This window comes from Polypterus senegalus, chromosome 1 (genome assembly GCF_016835505.1).
Source record: "Polypterus senegalus isolate Bchr_013 chromosome 1, ASM1683550v1, whole genome shotgun sequence".
Taxonomy (NCBI): Eukaryota; Metazoa; Chordata; class Cladistia; order Polypteriformes; family Polypteridae; genus Polypterus; species Polypterus senegalus.
The window spans coordinates 291073396-291093859 of record NC_053154.1 but is presented as its reverse complement, the minus strand read 5'-3'; the positions used below and the strand labels follow the sequence as shown (position 1 = coordinate 291093859).

Sequence of the window (20464 nt, the reverse complement as noted above, 5' to 3'; positions counted from 1 at the left end):
CGACTAGAATCCGCAGACTTGATTGGATGAGAGGTATCGCGTGAAATGGCTTAGCGCGTATACTGTGTATTTCCTCACCATTACCGTAAAGATTACAAAAGCTGCGCCGGATAAAAATAGAAGCGCCACATCATGTTTAGATGATAACCTTTTGTTTTGGCTGTAAGTCAAGGTCCGTATGAGACAGCTTTGCGGTCCGGATGCGGACCGAGGTCCGCCTGTTAGTGACCTCTGCGTGTAGTTCCTTCCAACTACAAGGGTTAAAGAATTAAAGCAATCTTAAATCAGACATCACTTAGTTTAGGTATCTAAACGTCTCAGCCATTTAAACATTATTTAATACATGCCACTCAGATAGCATATTGTAAAGTCTTAGCCTTTATAAAAAACAAAATAGATGGAGCTATGATTTTGGCCATAACACCAGAAGCCCTACACAACACTCACAGACATCACTTATTATATAATTAGCTGTGTAAGTCCATGCTGTGAAAAGCCCGGGGGCCTAGAAACTATTGAAATCGTCAGAAAAAAAACTGAAATGTAGAGATGTCAGGTAATTGAAAGGAACTACTCTAGGCATCTCTCCTAGGAGAATTCATTTTGCCAACGTGCTCGCATCATTTCTGCATTAGCGGCAGGAGGAAAAGTAAAAGTGATACCGTTTTGCCAATGTTAGCGGCTAAGCGACTTTGTTTTTCTTCTGTGGTTTCGTTTTGCTGACATGCTGGCCCAGCTTGTGTTATTAGCGACTAAGCGAATTTTCTCTTTCTTCAGAGGTGGAGCCCTTACCCCGATTCCACCTCTCATTTCTGGACCGGACAGACAGACACACACACTTCCACTCATAGATGTTTATATATAAGATGATAAACCACTTAAAATGCCCCCCTCCACAGCATCCCTTTTGCATGGCTTGGCAGAAGGAAAGATTCTCACTTGGATCAGAAGTTTGCAGAGATATAAGTAGAAAATAAGTAGACTGTGAATCAAGGAGACGGCTGAGGAAACAAGCATAGGGTTTCATGGCTGAAGTGGTAAGTTATTTGGAACAATGGTACATCAATCATACTGTAGTGTCCGGAGCCAACTCCCTAGACTGTGTACCATTCTATATTAATCTTGAAATGACAAAGTTTAAAAATGTTGTTATTGTGTTGGTGATTTTTAACCCTCACATCTTGCATTTTTAATTTAATTTTAAATACTGTCAAGCAAATCACAAGTCAGAAAGATCAAGAATAAAGTTACCCACCTCTGGTATATACCATAAATGCTGTGCATATTGGAAAAGTCAAAATTTTAACCCTGAGGTTTCCAAGTATTTCTACATTTTAGGAATCCATGAACACAATCTAGCAACTTTCAGAATGATCCGGATCTGTGTGTTTGTGTCAGGATTGGAATCTGTGGAAGCGATAACTTAAAAACAAATCGCTTAATCCAACTTAAACATGCCAGAGCCGTTAACATTGCAACTGCATTTCAAAATATTTATATTCACGAGAAATATTAATGACCAGTAACTGTTCACTGCACGATAACGAATACACTTGACTTGAGCATTCATAGTTTTCATACTCTTTCTCTGTACGTTTAGCATTCGTTTGCTCAGAGGTTGATGCACTTGCGGCTTCCTGAGCAGTTCTTCTTTTCTCCAACCTAGCAGCCCACTTCTTCTCTTCTTTAGTCGGCATCTTTTTGTGTTAAAACTGATTAAGTCAGTGTTTGTGTTGCAATAACTTAGTACGTTTTCCTTCATTTTTCATTTAAGCTGGCACTTAGGTCTGCCTCAAGAATGATTTAAGATATGAAGAGATAGGGGAAGTGACGGCGAAGGTGGTAGGGATGAGAACGGAACCCGTACACATGCACCACACAGCTGACCTTGTAGCCACTGTCGAGAGTTGATTCTACAATAAAACAAAATAAAAATAAAAAGAGGAATAACCTCGGAGGTCAATCATCACCCCGATAGTAAACATCATGTAGTGCAGGCATGTCAAACACACAGAAATCTGTGTGGCCCGCATGACAGATCCTAGTTAGCACTAAACTTGTACAAAATGATTACTATCGTTTGTGATTGAATCATTCTGCATCTTTGGCGTTACTTATTTACTTTTCTTACTTCCGCCTTCTGAGAAAAGAACGTTTTCCCATGGCATTACGGTACCAGAAACGTCATCTGCTAGTATAGTTGCAGCTGCGGCGTCAGCTCCTTAATACCCTAGGCATGACACTGCCCCCCTCCCCATACCCCCCTCCCCCTAAATGCCTTGAACAAAGTTAATGAGCCGCAACGTCGCACCTGAAATGCTAGGCTGCAGCAACCTGGCAGGCTACACTAGTGGCTGGGCTGCTGAGACTGGCCACTGGGCAGAACTGACCATCACGAGTAGGAATAGCTCGCATATTTTCACGTAATGGAGCAGGAGATCAACAGGCAGATTGGTGTTGCGTCTGCAGTGATGGCATCGGTCTGTTGTTGTGAAAGAGGAGCTGAGCCGTAAGGCAAAGCTCTCAATTTACTGGTCGATCTACGTTCCTGCCCTCACCTATGGTCATGAGCTGTGGGTAGTGAATTGAAAGAACGAGATCACGAATACAAGTGGCTGAAATGAGTTTCCTCTGCAGGGTGTCTGGGCTTTCCCTTAAAGATAGGGTGAGAAGCTGAGTCAACCAGGAGGCGCTCAGAGTAGAGCCACTGCTCCTCCGCATTGAGAGGAGTCAGATGAGGTGGCTCGGGCATCAGATCAGGATGCCTCCTGGACTCCTCCCTGGTGAGGTGTTTTGGGCACGTCTAACCGAGGGGAGGCCCTAGGGAAGACCCAGAACACGCTGGAAGGACTATGTCTGTCGGCTGGCCTAGGAATGACTCAGGATTCCCCCGAAAAGAGCTAGTAGAAGTGGCCGGGGAGAGGGAAGTCTGGGCATCTCTGCTCAAGCTGCTGCCTCCGCGACCCGATCTCGGATAAGCGGAAGAGGATGGATGGATGGATGAATATTTTCATGTTTTTTTGCTCTAGTTTTATGTAAATTTTCTGCTAGTATTGTAACAAACAGTTAGTGCAGACTACAGCTGAAGATCTGAAGTGGATGCGAGAAGTTAGTGAGTTGTTTGTTAACAAATCTTTGTTATTTTCAGTTTGTAAAATTAATGTACGTCGGGGCTTTTTGCATATTGGCTTATTTTACAATAAAAACTTTGAAGTAAACTGAGTAAAGTAAAATTTTACTTTTATAGTATTTGTTTTCCAACTTGAATTATTGAGCAATGAATTCAGTTAGCTTTTTCGTGATTTCAGTTTACACGAACAGGGCTTTGCGCCACCATACACTTACAACGTTGAGAATGCACTCAAGAATATCCAAATGGAATTGATTGAACTACAGTCAGATTCTATTCTGAATGTAAAATACAACGAATTTGGTGTGCCAGACTTGTATGCTTACCTGCCACCCTTGTATGTGCAGATCCGTAACTTGGCATGGAGAGTACTGGTCTATGTTCGGAAGCACTTACCTTTGTGAGCAATTGTTTTCATTAATGAAAGCTACCAAAACCCCACATCGCTCAAAACTTACTGTTGAGCACCTTTCACCCCTCATAAAAGTTGCAGCTGCACAAGATTTCAAGCCTGATATTGACGAACTGGTTACTAACAAGAGATGCCAAGTGTCAGAACAAAAGAAATGGATCTCAGACTGTAAGACTCCTATATAAGGACCTGGCTAAGAGGCAAAGACACTAATTGTACGCTGTTGTATGGAGATTGTATGGAAACAAATTGCTTTTCTTTAAACTTTAAGTGTTACATTTTGTAAAGTTGTCAGTATTGGAAAGAAAGCTATAGTAACTTTGTATAATAGCATTTGTTACAGTGCAGCCCGCTGACACACGTATGGCAGTCAAAGCTGCCCACCAATGGTAGTGAGTTTGACATCCCTGGCGTAGTGTATGTGTACCAAATTTCAAGCCAATAGGTCAAACGATTTGCAAGCTACAGGTGATTTAAAATCCCGGACAGACAAACAGACAGCCACAATAGCATATTATATAAGAAGATTTTATTGAGCCCCATAACGGGAAATGGTAAAAGTTATTTTTTTCATCAAGACACTATTCTTTCATTTCATTCCTTAATGGCATAATAAAACATTGGCTTGTAACTGTTACTGCTATAATCACAGCTTTATGGAGGTGAAGTCATGTGGTGGACACATCAGATTTTTTCTGAGTATTTTCGTTCTCTTGATCGTGGCTGACAACTAATACCAAATCAGCCACTCATTAGTAGAAAATTTTGTGTTTGCTCAGAAACAGAAAGTCTTCTGAACTGTGTAAAAAGCCCATGAAATGTGAAAAGATAAATAATAAATAAGAATTCGCCAACTATTTTGCCCTGTGCAACACCTCAATTAAAAGAGAAAAGTCGGATTTATGGATACCAATAAACACAGACTGCCACGCAACAGAAAAACTGACACCATAGCAAAAGCTTGTCACTAAGGTCTACATAAGACTGAAGGACTGAAAGAGGAAAGGATGACGTACGGTATCAAGACATCCAGGAGTATAAGGAAAAAATAATTGCCATTTTCATAAGAAGACCATTTATTTTTTTTAATAAAGGAAATTTAATTGGGACACAGAAAAATTGGTCTTTAATAATCAAATTGCCTTGATCAAGAACTTTTTAAGACTATATCCAACATATACAATTCCAGAAACATACTAAAAATGTCTACTCTTCCAGCACACATGACAAATATGCTTTAAACCAAGTAGGCAGAGGGTCCAGTGAGCAGGTGGAAGACTTAAGTTTATTAAGTCTTATAAATAAGACACTGTCAACCAGACACAACACAACAAAATCATATTTAAGACTGACCTGTGATCTCAAAGACAACAAACATGTAGTTATTTGTTCGGAGGATTCAAGCTAAGTGGATTTCTTACAAGTGTCATATCATGGAGACATTGATGAAAAATGTGAAAGTTGCAAGAGTTTATTTATGGCAGAAATTAAGTGATTTACACAGGGTCACACTTTGACATCAGCAGTCTACGATGGGAGAAATTTCTAAAAGAAAACGACCAAGATTGTTTTTGTGTTTTGCGGAGGTTGGTGTGAGTGACAGTGACTTAATGGGTGATACTACTCTTGATTTGTAATTACTGCTTTTGGTAGGACTTTGAAGCGTTGCTGAATGCAGTTTTACAACTGAAGTTTCTTGGGTTCGGTTACCACTGACCCGCAGCTCTTTTTGGTTGGTCACTAACTGTTTAAAGTTTGCGTGTTTTCCCCATGTCTGCATATATTTTCTACCAGTTCCCCAAAATTCTTCATCCTATCTCAAAGACTTGTGTGTTAAATCAGTCTTGTGGATAATAACAACACACACCATTTTAATTCATACAAATTTGAATCATTAGGATGGAGGTTATCAGAGGGAATAAACACATTCACCTACCAGAATAATGTGAAAAATATCATATACAACTCCAACAATAGTCTTACCTAGACTCCAAGATAAAAACACATTTTAAATAACACAAACAATTTCTCAAATTCATTCTCCAAAACTTATTCATGTTCTTGGCTGTTTTTAATCAGGATTTGTACTTCTTAACAATGCATTAGTATATTTTGGCTTAAGCATTGACCATTGTTTCTAAATAATTTAGTATTTTTTATGAATCACATTGCTCTAAACACATTGTTTCGACACATAGAAAACCAAAATGTAATCAATGCTAGTAACATACATTTATGTTTAATATCAAATAAAATCAAATCAATATCAAGCTCCTTCTCCTCCAGAAATCAGACAGCCATGTGAACAAAGAGCTCAATACACATTAGTCTCCTCTATATGCTGAGACATCAAAAAGTTGAACAGAGACACAATTGTTTATCTTAATTTAATATTAATACATTCTTGCCAAATTCTTAAAACGCCTCGGACCATTTCTTACAAAGAAATTTTGATCTTGTCTTATTTTAACTCATATTCCCAGTGACACATGCAGGGTGGAAGCAACTTCTTAAAACTGGGTATGATAAGAAACAAGCAAGCAGTGTCGTATTGGATATCATGGTGGATGTTTCTTAAAGGAATACTGTTAATATAATAACATAACATAATCTGTTACTGACTCCATGTTGTTTGTAGTAATGGGCAGTAAAAAATGTTATTCTTGTGCTTTTATGGAGAAAGGAGATAAAACTTTTGACACAATAGGGGGCCAATGCTGACCAAAAAGAAAAATTTCCATGTAGGGAAATCTCAGTTTATTAACGTTGAACAACCCATATGTCATTTACCCAAATGTATTTTAGCTGAAATTTTGTTAAATAAATTAGGACCCGCTTCCCACCTCCTGACCAATGATTGAGGCGGAAGAGGGTATTCAGTTCAAAAGCTCAATTCTGTCTGAATGCATGCCCCAGCCAGTCACTAAATGATTTTCCAGAAGTGACTTATTTAACAATACTTTCGGCAAAACACGCGCGTTTGGAGTGTTGTTCCAAAAAACCCTTGCATGTCTACTTAAAACAGCCTGAGCAAAAATGCATCTCTAAGGAAATTATTCCGTTATCTTCACCTGACAATTCTGCTAACATCATGAAGGGACTGCTTACCACATGCCAGACTACTTTCTGATATGACATAAGATGCTGTGACCCCTTAACTCCACCCATTTTGTTATGTAGCCAGGCAACACTAATCTGTGGCAGTCACATGATTGGAGGACTAATATTTAAAAAAGGAGCATAACCCTGAGTGGGGGCTGTTGTAGCAGCCTAACTGAAATCCATCAACCATTTTGTGTTTAGCGTTCAGTATCATTCTGATTTCTGCATCTTGATACTCCTGCCTGTATTTCTTCTGCCTGCCTGTACTTTTAATTTTTTGCATTTTTTTTCTTTTCGATAGAGCTTTTGCATTTCAGTTTCACTTTTCTCATCACAGAAGCCAGTTTGTGAGTGACACCATGAGTGGATGAACCACCCACCAGCAAGCATTCAGCCAGCATGGCTATGACAGTATGAAAGAGTACCCAGAGAGTGTAGTTTGACAGAATGAAAGACAATTATCTATTTCTGTGCAGATGAACCAAGATAAGGGGGTTACCCAAAAGTAGCATCTCCTTCTCTATGATTCTGAGACCTGGTCCACACTGGCCTCTGACGTACAAAGGATTGAATCTTTCCACCTGTGATGCCAATACCAGATACTTTGTTTTTATTGATATATTAGCTGTCCCCTGTGGCTTAGTAGTGAAACAGGACAGTGAGGAGGGCCTCAATTGGCTCCCTACTCCTGATATCACGTTTTCTCCTCCCCTTGCCCAACAGCCAGTGTCTCAGATTAGCGCAAATATATTGCTCCTGCAAGCAAAGTATAATTCTTAGCGCGATGAGAGAAGTCACAAAATCAACCAAAATGTTCAAGCAAATTATATAAAAAAAACCCGATCAAAATACGTTAAGTAGTTCTTTCATGAAAAGTATACAGACATAGGATTATATATATATATATATATATATATATATACATGAGCGAGACGTTAATGAACGAGGTTCCACTGTATATATATATATATATAGATATATACAGTGGAACCTCGGTTCACGAACGTCTCCGTTCATGTACAACTCGGTTCATGACCAAAAAGTTCGCCAAACTTTTGCCTCGCTTCACGACCACACACTCGGTATACGAACAAAGTCAGTTTCCCTTTCGGTTTGTGAGCGCCTATGATTTCCGCACGTGTTGCATTGTTCTCAGTCAGACGTGCCTTCCTGCTGCTAAGAGAGAGAGAGAGAGAGAGAGAGAGAGAGAGAGAGAGAAATAGAGCTAGCCATGTGCCTGCCTGCCTGCTACTGACAGGGGGGAGGGGAGTACAGCACAGAGAGAGGAGCCGCGTGCCTGCCTGGCTGGCTGGTTCATAGTTCTCAGTCAGACGTGCGTGCTTTACCTGCACTCTCTTTGTGCTCTACTGTATTTTGTGTGCTTTTGCAGTTAACTATGGCTTCTAAGCAAGTGAAGAGTGGTGAGAAGAAAGTTTTGAAGAAAATTGAAATCGAAGTAAAGAAAGAAATTATTGAAAAGTTTGAGTGTGCCGTTCGTGTTACTGATCTTGCTGCCGAGTACAAGAAGTCAAAATCTACGATTTCGACTATTCTAAAGCAGAAAGAATCTATTAAAGCAGGTGATATTGCAAAAGGAGTTACAGCGTTAACCAGGCAGAGGCTTCAAGTGCTGGAAGAGGTGGAAAAACTGTTTACCAGTTTACTCATTTACCAATCTAAGAACCCTCGTGCTTTCAAGCAGCACAGTGTAAACAAAGCCAGATTGCCAGTAATGTGGAGGGCAAACACGAAGGGTTGGGTCACAAGGACTTTCTTTTTGGAATGGCTGCATGAGGCTTTCACTCCCACCAGCTAAAAGCACCAGAAACCCAAGAAATCACAAGAGAGAAAACACCTGAAGGAAAACACTTCATGCCAGAACTCGGTGGTTATTGTATTACGGATTTTTCAAAAGTTAATTTTTTAGTTCATAACGCGATTTGTTGCAATGTTACTTTTCTCTTTTTTCAAATGTTCCTTTTTTTCCGCTGTGCTTAAAACTCATTTTTAAAAAAGTGTTTACAGCGATCGGGCTGTAAGGCTAAAATAGCGTGATCTTGTTACTTTTTTGGTTGCTTGTGGTTGGTTTTTAAGTACACTTCAGATTTGTTCTAATGTTCCTTTTTTTTCCGCTGTGTTTAAAACTCATTTTAAAAAAAAGTGCTCCACGGTCTGCTGACAGAGGGGAGGGGAGGGGGTGGGTGGTGTGTGTGTCTGTGGTGTGTGTGCGCGCTACAGAGAGAGAGAGAGAGAGAGAGAGCGCAAGCAAGCCTGCTCGTGTAGCTGAGCAGGGAGCCTGGGTGTTTTGTGTCAGTGTTATTCAATGTTTTTACATTAGTTTACTATTACACTGTGCATTCTATGGTGTAATTAACTATACTTGTGCTTAATCTTTACATATATTTACATATTTACATACAGTTCATACTGTCTGGAATGGATTAATTGTATTTACATACAATCCTATGGGGGAAACTGCTTCGGTTCATGACCAACTCGGTTTACGACCAAAGTTCTGGAACGAATTATAGTCGTGAACCGAGGTTCCACTGTATATATATATATATATATATATATATATATAGATAGATAGATAGATATATATATATATTGTGGAGCCAACCCGGACACAGACAGGCGGACATGTTCTTAATCACCAACACACATTTATTATTTACAATATTTACAATAATTATGTCACTCAGACACAGTCACGTTAGTGCACAAACCCCCAATTCACAGTCCTGGCTACAAATGCCTCTCTTCGGGCCGCCTCCACACCTCCTCTGTGCTTTGTCCTGCCTCCTCCCGACTCCAGCCCTGAATGAATGGAGACGGCCTCTTTTATGCAGTCCCAGGATGAGCCCCAGGTGTTCCTAGCATTCCTCCCTTGGCCACGCCCCAGCGTGGCGGAAGTGCCAGCTGTCCTCCTGGCAGCTCTCCAGGTGCCGTCCTAAATCTTCCCCCGAGCACTTCCTGGTGTGGTGGAAGTGCTGGGGTAACAGGTCCCCAAGGCATTGGGGTGCCTCCTGGCGGTGACCACGGGCCCCTACAGGGTGTAGCTTCCATGCCTTGTACCCGTGGCCCCCAGAGCAACCAGGAAGCCGGCCCCCACGTGATCCAGGGTGTTCTCTGCCGGGTTGTTGCCCCTGGCATCCCTGACAATATATATATATATAGAGAGAGAGAAAAAGAGATAGAGAGAGACAACTTCTTGTGGAGCTCCAACGTTATCGTCCGCACTGCCCTCAGATTTATTAAGGATAACAATTGCTGTCCCTGACACCTTTTGGCCATGTTATATGCCTGGACACTGTCATACTGGCACAAGGTGATACGCCACCCACAAGCTTGAAAAGACTTACATGTCACCCCTATCAGACATGGATACAGCAAACTGGTGACTGGAAACCACACAGCTCACTTCTGCTGTTCATGAATGAATGAATGAATAAGTGTCTACTCTTAGTAAAATAAAAGACAATGAAGAGTTCAAGGCTTTGATAGAGGCCAAGCAGCACTACTGAGTGCTTAGTCAGGACTTAGTAGGTGCAATGTTATCAAGTTCCAGAGGGTAACAGAATATAATAGCCTTAAATATATTTAGGGCAGCCCCTGGACCTAGATGATCTCGAATTCTCTCTGTGAATGCTAAGTACAAGTCTGGTGTAGGGCAGTGTCTAAAAGTGGCTAAGGCCTTTGATCATAACCCACAACATGGCTAACTCCAGTCACAAAGCTGTCCCACTGCATGAGCCTGAGCAAGCCATTTACCTTACTAATGTGCCAGTACTCCTTCTGCAGAATTATGGAGCTGATATTCATCACTGAAAAGTGAAATATAAAATAACTGATTTGATGGATGGATGGATTCAAAAGAGAACTAGTCTATGATGTAGTACAGTCGAAGGTTTGAAAAGGTTGAAGAGTGGAGTGCCTTGATGTAAAGTACACTGATTTAAAAAACAAAGATGGGTAAGTTGACTAGCTGTATCATCAAGGACAATATTATGGACAGTTATAACAACAAAAGGTAGATTTGTCTTAGTTATTTTAATATTTTTAACTACTTATGCTATCCAACCAAGTCAGGTTGAAATCCAGGCTGTCCATTTGATCTGGTATAATAATGTGTAACCAATTCCTTTCTCTCATGGCAGCTTTTTCCTCTTTGGACAGATCCGTCTGTCCTCACTGCTTCCTCTTGGTGTTGCACATCAACTCTTATGGTAGACGTGTTTTGCTGTAAAAATGTGGCAGTGGTCGCTATTGCATTCACTTGGTTTAGCGATTCTAGCCTAGTTGTTTCAGAGCTTTGAATTCCCAGTGGGCATGTTAATTAGTAGCTATTTTCACTCATCCATTGCCCATCATGCAAAGTTATTATTCATTAGCATTACAGCTATAAACTTTGCTCACTTGGCCTGAGCAGTTGCCAGAAAGTCATTACTATACTGCTGTTGCTGACATATAACGCCAGACAACAGAATAGGCCTGATAAGATCAATTTTCTTATTTTCAGACCGTTATTGTGTGTTTTATTATCATTTTGTATTTTTTTGACCCTCCCTCTACATATTTTGCCTATTTTTAAATTCTTCTTTCCAACCTTAGCAGACAGACTCACAGACGCATACACTGTCACTTGTCCTTTAATTCAGATGATTAGGCGGATTTGCATTCATCCAGTAGAAACTCTCTTTTACACGTATTCAGTGTTCATGTTGACAGTGCATCATCTATTGAAATGTATTTTGTAATGAACGAAGTAATAAAATGCATTACATCTTTCATTCTGACAGAAGGCACATCACAAAAAGCACTGCTTTCAGAAATCCCATATCAAATGGTATATAACAGAGACACAGCAACCAGACAGACAAACAGATACACTGACACACACTTGTCCTTTTATTAAGGTAGATAAGCTGATTTGTGTTAATCCGGCATTAACTCTCTTTTAGACATGTTCAGTGTTAACGTTTACAGTGCACCATCCATTGAAATATATGTTGTAACGCATATAGTAATAAAATGCATTACAGCTTTCATTCCAGCATATGGTACATCACAAAGAGCATTGCTTTTATGAATCCCATAACAAATGGCATATAACAGAGATGGGTGGACACATAAAATACAAAGACACACACTTGTCCTTTTATTAAGGTGGATTCATTTTGTGTCAGCTACATTAGCCTGAACACTTTAACAGTAAATTAAATGGAAATCAAATACATTTTGTGTTTTTCTCTACATTGTTTAGCATCAGTAGAAATGCTGAAGGGGAAGTGAGGCAAAGACATTTGTGTCTCTTATAATATTATATGTGTTGGTGGTTTGCTTTCATGCAAATTACAAAAGTCAATTTATATAATAAAAGTAGACTTGACTCAATAAACCCATATTTATAAAGTGCTAAGAAAATATTCCTTTATCCTTGTAGGACAACACAATACTGTGAGCAGTGAGAAGGAGGAGAATACGAAGGATGAGGCAGAGAGGCCAGCAGTGGTGATTGTAATCCAAAGTTCAAGATCAGGCCGGTGCTGCGGCTCAATGTTTCCTTCTGTGTTCTACCCAATGTTGCATAATTCCACTTTGACACACTCATTTTATAAGAACAAGCTGTCATTTCATTCAGAGAAGGCTGAAATGGAAAGCAAAAGAAAAGCAAAGGGAATGGCATTATTTATGACTTTGATAATGGTCTATTAAAAGACTAAATGGACAAATTATTTATTACAACGCATTTACAGCAATAGTGCAGATGAAAGAAGGCTTGAATATCATGTAAGAAATGGATTAGTTAGCACCATATACACTAATTGTTATCTATGAATATGTGCAGACAAACTTACTCTTATTAGAATTTTGCAGTTTAATTATCTAAATCAGCGTACTGTGCAGGCAGGCGGATTCCCAGGTTTTATTATCGGAATATCTGGGGCTTTTCATTGTCTAAATAACCCAACCTTCAAGCAATAAGGAGACTTTTATGGCTTCTTCTGCCAGTGGAAATGGCATATAAAAATGTAACAAAAGTGACTGTGGAAACATCAGACCTGTGACTAATGGAGAAAATGGTAGGCTGTGCCAGTGTGTCTCTAAGGAATAGCAGAATGAATCCTTAACAGGCACAATTGCAGCTAAATGAGGAGCCTTTAAACCTAGGCATGGAATGATCAGAAACTGTCCTTCTACAGCCGGCAAAGAGCTCTGCACACAGACCCCGGGCTCTGAATACAGCGTGAAATACATCATTACTGCACTCCTGTTTTTGCTTTAAAAATTAACATATTTCAAATGACTGTCACATAAAAAAAGAGTGGAAGCCCAAATGTCAGTTCATCACACCTGATGATGCTGCTGAGTTTGTAAGCATAGTGCCAGTCAGACATCACAGTAATAAAGCCAGTTCTAAGCATGCAGGATGCAGAAGGATAGGCTCCCCAGTCAAGATTAATAAAGAAAAATAAATAGGCCAACATACAGCATTGCACATATGGTTTAGAAAGAAACAGGGAATGAACACAGACCCTGGCAAAGGTAATGATAATGACGTTAAATATGCAATGAGAGGTTGACATCACAAGGTAGTGCCAAAGTACTGAGCTCAGCTTCAATAAAAATGACATCATGAGCACCCAACGGAGTCTTCTGGAATGAGAACTTCTGCACAGAGGCACTTGAGCAGTGAATGCTTACAGAGAAATGCAGTTTTTCAAGATGTCTGATTCGGTGTGCCCCCATGGCTTCTGTGATTGAGGGTCTGCTTACATTACTTCAAACTCACTTTGCAGGCCTTTTGTTAAACTCATACTGTACACCCCGTATCGAGGAGTGCTCTACAAATCAGGAACAAACAGGCAAAAAACAATTCATACACGGGGCAGTAAACCTTGAATAAGCAGAAGGCGTATGTGTACTTAATTTAATGCATTTTGTAAATATGTTTTAATGGAATCATAAGATATAAATATTCTTTGTGAAATCCTAACTTACTGGCAAAGGCCAAGGGGCAGATTTTTGCATACAACAGTGATGAGGAAACAGAGAGTAACTAATTATTGTGAGTTTCATTTTCAAGATAACATACGACAATATGGCTAAGTAATTGTATTGCAAACCTTCAGGGGACATCACTGCAAAAAAAACATCTTATTGAAGACATTTTTTATTTTAATTCTACGTCTTCTGAGTGAAATGCTACACACATCCGTAACACAGTTTACTGTAGCCTCTGGCACATATTGAAGGGGTAATCGACACAAATCACTACTGAGCAGTTCACTAGTGCTCATCATAATCACTAATGCAAAACAATAAAAAAAATAAAAAAGATAGTGAACCAAAGGAGCTGCTGCAATTAAATCCTCGATTTAAAGAATTGTACTCTTTTGACCAGACACACTATGAAATGTTCTGCATCTGTCTACTGCTTTTACAACTATTTCTGTGGAATCTGAAAGATGTACGTAAGTAAGTAAGAAAAGCTTTAGGTATGTCCTCTGTAAATACCATCTATTTATTCATCACAATACTCTGAACCAACATAGATAGATAGATAGATAGATAGATAGATAGATAGATAGATAGATAGATAGATAGATAGACACTATACAGTATAATAGATAGATAGATAGATAGATAGATAGATAGATAGATAGATAGATAGATAGATAGATAGATAGATAGATAGATACTATACAGTATAATAGATAGATAGATAGATAGATAGATAGATAGATAGATAGATAGATAGATATGTCTGTAATAAAAGGACATAGAATATAGAATAATAAATAGGATATAGAATAATAAATGTTAAAAAATAGAAATGTAAATTTATTTGACAAACAAGATACATATTTTACTGCATAAATCTAAAAGTCAATTCACATGGGCACGTGCAAGTAATTTATGTAAAGAACAGATAGATAGATAGATAGATAGATAGATAGATAGATAGATAGATAGATAGATAGATAGATAGATAGATAGATAATATTTTAGTATATTGAGTTATAAATAAGTAAACAAAAGATGACAGCAATTTAGACCTTGAAACATGCAGTATGACATTTATCTTTATTCATTTAAATGGCTGAATTATATTTAAAAAAATAGTATTTGCATTTTTGGCCAATTGATACTTTAACTCTGAAGCAAAGTATAGATTGAAAATGTGATGAAAATATCTGAGTCTTCTCTATTTAGTTTAGAGACTTATTACATATCAGAATTGTATCAGCCTGAAGCACAGTGGGATCTCAAATCCAAAGCAAACCAAAAGGTTTGATATCAAATGCAATTTGTTTTCTGTATTTTCTTTTTTTGAGTATACTACATGGGATTTCCCTAGGACTCAGATCTCATAATATGTAATGGATTTTCACTGGTATATGTGAAGAAAACAAAAAGCAGGTAATGTTATTTGGAGTAAATGTTCCTAGGACAATATTTTCAATGGTCACACAGTGTCAGCAGCAGGATCTAAAGCCATCGCCTCGGGGTTTGAAATCCAAAGCGTTAACTACTACACCACTGAACATTATAAACAGCTTTGTCAATAATGCACAGTGCAAGACTTTATGTAATACAAAGATTGATTGATTGATCGATTGATTGGCTAACTGGCTGAATCAAAATAAAGCAAATTCATTGATATATCCATTAAACCCCAGTAACCCAAACATAGTTTTAAGTATAGTGATTTTTTTTTTACTATTTTAATCTTACTATTAAATCAAAGATTTTTTTTTTCATTTGAATATGATATTTCTGAGGATAAATATTGATGTACTGCACTTTCTTCAAATGCAATTTTCCAATATCCCCATTACAATATTTGAATAATCTATTAATTTATGTTCTTTTTTCATAAATGCCTACATTACATCCATCTGGTAAAATGAGCCTCCCTTCACCTTTACAAATATAGTTACAAGAATCCAAAGAATGATCCAGAAAAAAACAGCAGTCCTTGAGTTAAGGTTGTTTAAAAAACGGATGGATGGATTTTATTAACTACTACGCACGCAAAGCCCAGTGACTTTGGTTTAAGTTGCTCATACATCCCGTGGTATTCTGAACCCACAGCATGACGTTACTTTTTCAATCAGCCCTTTGAGATTTCCGAGATAATTAGGTTGTGTTTTTCCCCACAAACATGTTGCTTGCAAAAAACTTTCTGTGTCACAGCCACAAACATGTAATGAATACCTTGTTAGCCATGCCAGATAAACTTTAAAACACAGTGTTAAAAGCCAACTACCTAACCTCACTCAGACTTCACTGTCAAGAAAGACAATTGACAATTATACTAAGAAAATGTCTACTCTAAGGCTGTATATAAAGCTACAGAAATCACCGAGGCACTATTAGGGGACAGAGCTTCATGTAACAATTAAATGAATGCAACACATGTCTGGAAGCCAAAGGCACAGGATGAGTAATTAGGAAATGGCGTTGTTTCCCTTGGGCTTCTTCTGTAAGTGCTATTTAAACTTTTTATAACAAAAAAAAAGATTAAAAATGCATAAACAATATATATTTATTAACTTTGTTTTCTCTTCATGTTGATGCCTTAATTTGCTTCTCTGAATACTAATTTATAATTACTAAAATATTTTAAAAGTACCAGTATATTAAAGTCCATTAAACTCATCAAAAACAATAGCAATCTTGGTCAGAACAGCACCTTGAAAACATGATTTTAACTAGCACTTTATACATGCAAGTATATTCAAGAATCAGAAACCATAAATTTTAACACTGACATTATTAGCTTTGTTAGAAAATATGTCACACAACCCTCCTCAGATTTAAAAACTAAAAAAAAAAATCAGTGAAATGCTCCTTCTCATGAATTGTGTCTCAAAACAGTGGCATCTCCTCGATTTAATGTTAAGCCTGGCAGGTCTGCAGATTAATAAATCATGTCCAAGTGATCTTGTTAACCTCTGACCTGCACAACTCCTGTGCTTTATGTTTAGATAATCGCCTGCTAAGCCCTCACTGCACTGGATGCTCTGCTGTCTCATCCCTGTCGGGTGGAACAACTTAAGGAAAAAACAGTTTTGCCTGTTCAGTACCGGCATGTTTCATTACAGGTACTATCCTAATATCCAGTAACATGTTTTCTAAATATACGAGCCTATTACATTAAACCACATTAGGCATAATTAATAAAATGGCTAGAAACTAAAGAATCTATTATGCTGAAGCATACCTTTGTACAACATACTGCAGTGCAATTATCATACAATTCAGAACTGTGCAGTTTAGAAACACGTCAGCATGTCTACGCTCATATATTTCTCTGACTGATTTTGCCCATACAGAAACATGAAGTGTTCCCCGTTTTTGGACATCTCATTTGCCAGAAGTCCCTCGTAATTTACTGCAGCGCTCATTCTGATGTTCTCAAGTTCTTAAGCAGCACCGCGTCTCGTAAACTCTGATAAATTACTAAGGACGGCTCAGCTTTTAGATTCTTGAACCATCGCTGTTATTCAAACACCTTTCCATTGCGTCTGGAGAAAACGAAGAAAGTAACAAATCATAAGACCCTATAAAACATAAGGCCAGCGTTCTTGATCTTTGTTTCGTCCTACAACATCCCTGTTCTTTGCATTGTTATTATTAAATTTACAAGCGTTTAATCACTCGGTCTGTCCCACTTTGTAATAGCCGGAGAAAGCCGACTATCACTGCAAGGCGACTTACTTAAGTTATCATTTCGAAACGCATTTATCTTACGCCTGCTTTTGCGGGGATGCGTTTCATTCATAATATGGTTGTAGCTTCCCAGCACCCCCAGGGGGCCCTGAATCCCTGGTTACAAATCTGCCAGAGGGCATCTTCTTAAAGGTACGGTGTAAGACGCAGAGCAGAATGACGACTTTTAAATAGGCTCGTGTCAGCACTGACTAAAGTACAAAAGCGGGACGGACAATACAGACAATATGCAAGCTACAAATTAGCCTGTCCCCGGAGCTTGTCTGCGGAGCATCCACCGTGTAGAACACAGCGAGCCGCCTTAAACTGCAAATCTTCTTTCGATTTTTTTCCCCGACAAGCACACGCTCCACAGATCTCCGCCAATGCAGACAATGATCACAGCGAACATGTTTTGTAAACTTGCTCCACAGTATATTTTGACATGTGCACCTGTTTAAAGTCGCGGGGTAATGTCAATACAAAATGACCAATAAATACTACGTGCCTACAGAAGTAGGTGTGAGGCGGATTTTGCGGCGTGGACTCGCCCCCAAACCCCCTGTACGGCTGCCCATATAGCACCTACTTACACTGCTGTTTTGTCCCGACCAATGCACCATGGCTTGATTGTGAGCAGAATCTCCTGTCAACGAAAAGGTGCTGCTTGTAAGTTTGAACTCTTCCTGCCTTGGATTGGTCATTCTCCCTTCCTCACTTGTCCACATAAGTTCGGATCGGCTCGGTATGTGTCCAGTCGGCAGTGAATAGCTGCCGCCCGCAGCCATACGGCTCTTCTCCTCCGGTAACGGTCCGTAGGTGCCCCTTTTGCCCCTGTGTCCATGGCTTTCATTTAGTGGTGCCCTGATACGTTCGACCTTCTCATCATGACTAACGCTGGAAACTTTTTTCTCTCGACTAGCAGTCTCCTTCCTGTCTTCGGCCAATTCCAGTAGTCCAACAGGAGAGAACTCCACGTCTACGTTGCGTTTCCGTGCCGACCTCACCTTTCGGCTTTTAATTGAAAGACAGCCGGACTGGTGCTCTCTGCAGCCGAGTGCAGAACGGCTCTTTGCGGCGTCTGCAGAGTCCGCCTCATCGGTCCAGTCGGGATACTTTATAACGTCCCAGGGAATATTGCCGTCTGATATTCCACGATTGTCCATTTCCTGAAGTCTAAACAATCCCATCGGACGAGCTCCAGCCTGACAGGATCTGCAACTTATCTCTGCCTCGGTAAAAAGAACGAAAGATGTGGAGATGAGAAGCCACAGCACAAATACAATTTGCCAGAAAGGACAGAATCCGACCCTCCTCTCCATCGCGATCAACGATCAATGAAACTGAGCTTTTCCTTTCTTTCCTTTCAGTGCAGACCAGTTTGAACAATGATAATCCCCAATCCCGGCAAAGAACTCCCTGGAAGTTGTCGGTATACACTTGCAGTGTTATAAAAGTGGTTTTCACAGAAGCTGTTCACGTTGGAGGATTTGATCAAATGAAGCGCCACAAGGGGGGCGGAGCCCGAACGAAACCACGGGAAGGATTGACTCCTTCGGTCTTTCTTCTTTTTTCGTTCCACTGCATTAATCTTTACGCCGCTATAAGCTCCCTTTCACCGAAATACACAGAAAACTACTTTTTAATACATCCTTTTCGGCGGAATGATCTTCCTGCAGGTTGTGCGCTGCAACGTTTCCTTCGCAGGTGGCCGAGATCCATTTCATTTGTAAACCTCGGCGCGAGCCAACTTTTTAGAGCCGAAGGTACCTGCGCAAAAGAGCGCTGTGCTAGTAGCAGAAAGCGAGACGCGGCGAGCTTGGCTCGGAGGGAATGAATGTACATGGCATTGATCTGGAATCTGACTTTATTACATGGGCACTTTTGCTGCATGTATTTTGTTTATGCCTGGTTATTATTATTATTAGCAAACAAGTTGAAGCGGTCAGTGAGATCTCTTTTATAAGCAGTTATTACAGAATTAAACATATTTACTTGTAGGCACATTGTAATCATATTTGATATCTTAACCCTACCCTGGCAAAAGCACTCTTGTATATAATCGGCTTAGTCTGCTCCTCTGTCCAACTGTGGACCAAATCTGTTCATAGTATGTTAGAATGGATAAAAGAAAATTAAAGAAACTTTTCAGGGTTTGTTGAATAGTGGGTAACACTCCCATTATATGCAGTATACCGGTATTTATGTTCATTTTTTATTTTCCTTTTCAGTAATCAGTAGACGCGCTATTTATATATCTTATCCATTTAATACTAGTAGAAGAATGCCAATGAAACCATTTGCACAAACTTCAGAGGCTGTATATTCACTGCACAAGGCATTTAGATGCGCACTACAAGAAAAGATTACAGCTTTTGCAGAGGGTCTAACCAGAAGCGTGTACTTTCTTCAAAAGACTTGGGAATTCAGAGACACACTTCAGTGAAGCCGACAATTCTAAATTTAAATGTTTGTGCAGCAGGCAATCGTTGCTTTTTTATTTTTGAACCACATTTATCATAAACTGCTGATATGCATGTGCAAGCCCTACTAATGATTGCCAATAATGCAGTATTGTTGAATAGATACACACAAAAAAAAATTGACTGACAACAAAGTGGCCGCTTGACTGAATTTTTTTTTTATTTCATCCCTCAGTGTTTCTTCACATTTCTTTTTAAACTGACACCATAAGAAGGTTTAGCAGTTTTGATTACAGCAGCTCTGTTAACTGTGCTCCATGATTGATTACTTTGGTTCCAAAGAATAACATACTGCCAATGCTGCAGATCTACAGCTAAGAGTTTGGAAGGAGGTGTCGTCTGATACAGTTGTGTATCAGCAGACAAGATGAGCGTGAATTTGCTATCACATTTGTTCAGAATCAGACCTGACAGACTTCATTCCCTATTGTCCAACACACAGAAGGAGTATCAATTGCTATTTAATCCGACAACACTGAAAGAAACAACTGAGTACGTTTCTGTGTGATGTTTGGGCTGCTGCTCTAATTACATTAGAGTATCCTGTAGCAAGCACTAGTATATAACAAGGAAAGCCTGAATTAGTTTTTCATTTTATTGTTATTTAAGGTTCAC

General features: G+C 39.3%; 1 protein-coding gene across 3 annotated transcripts in view; it reads right to left on the bottom strand.

Annotated features, from left to right (window-relative positions):
• The window catches only part of LOC120543437 (VPS10 domain-containing receptor SorCS1), a 1156507-nt gene extending 1137172 nt beyond the window's left edge, over nt 1–19335 (bottom strand). The window contains exon 1 of one of the 3 annotated variants that reach the window (XR_005636356.1): nt 17960–19335. Coding sequence is in view for 1 of the 3 variants with exons in the window: in XM_039776557.1 (XP_039632491.1) it covers nt 17960–18688 (729 nt within the window). In the remaining 2 variants the exon portion in view is untranslated. The remainder of the gene's footprint in view (nt 1–17959) is intronic. The other 2 variants (XR_005636351.1, XM_039776557.1) reach the window with 2 other exon arrangements.
• Between the last annotated feature and the right edge of the window lie 1129 nt (nt 19336–20464).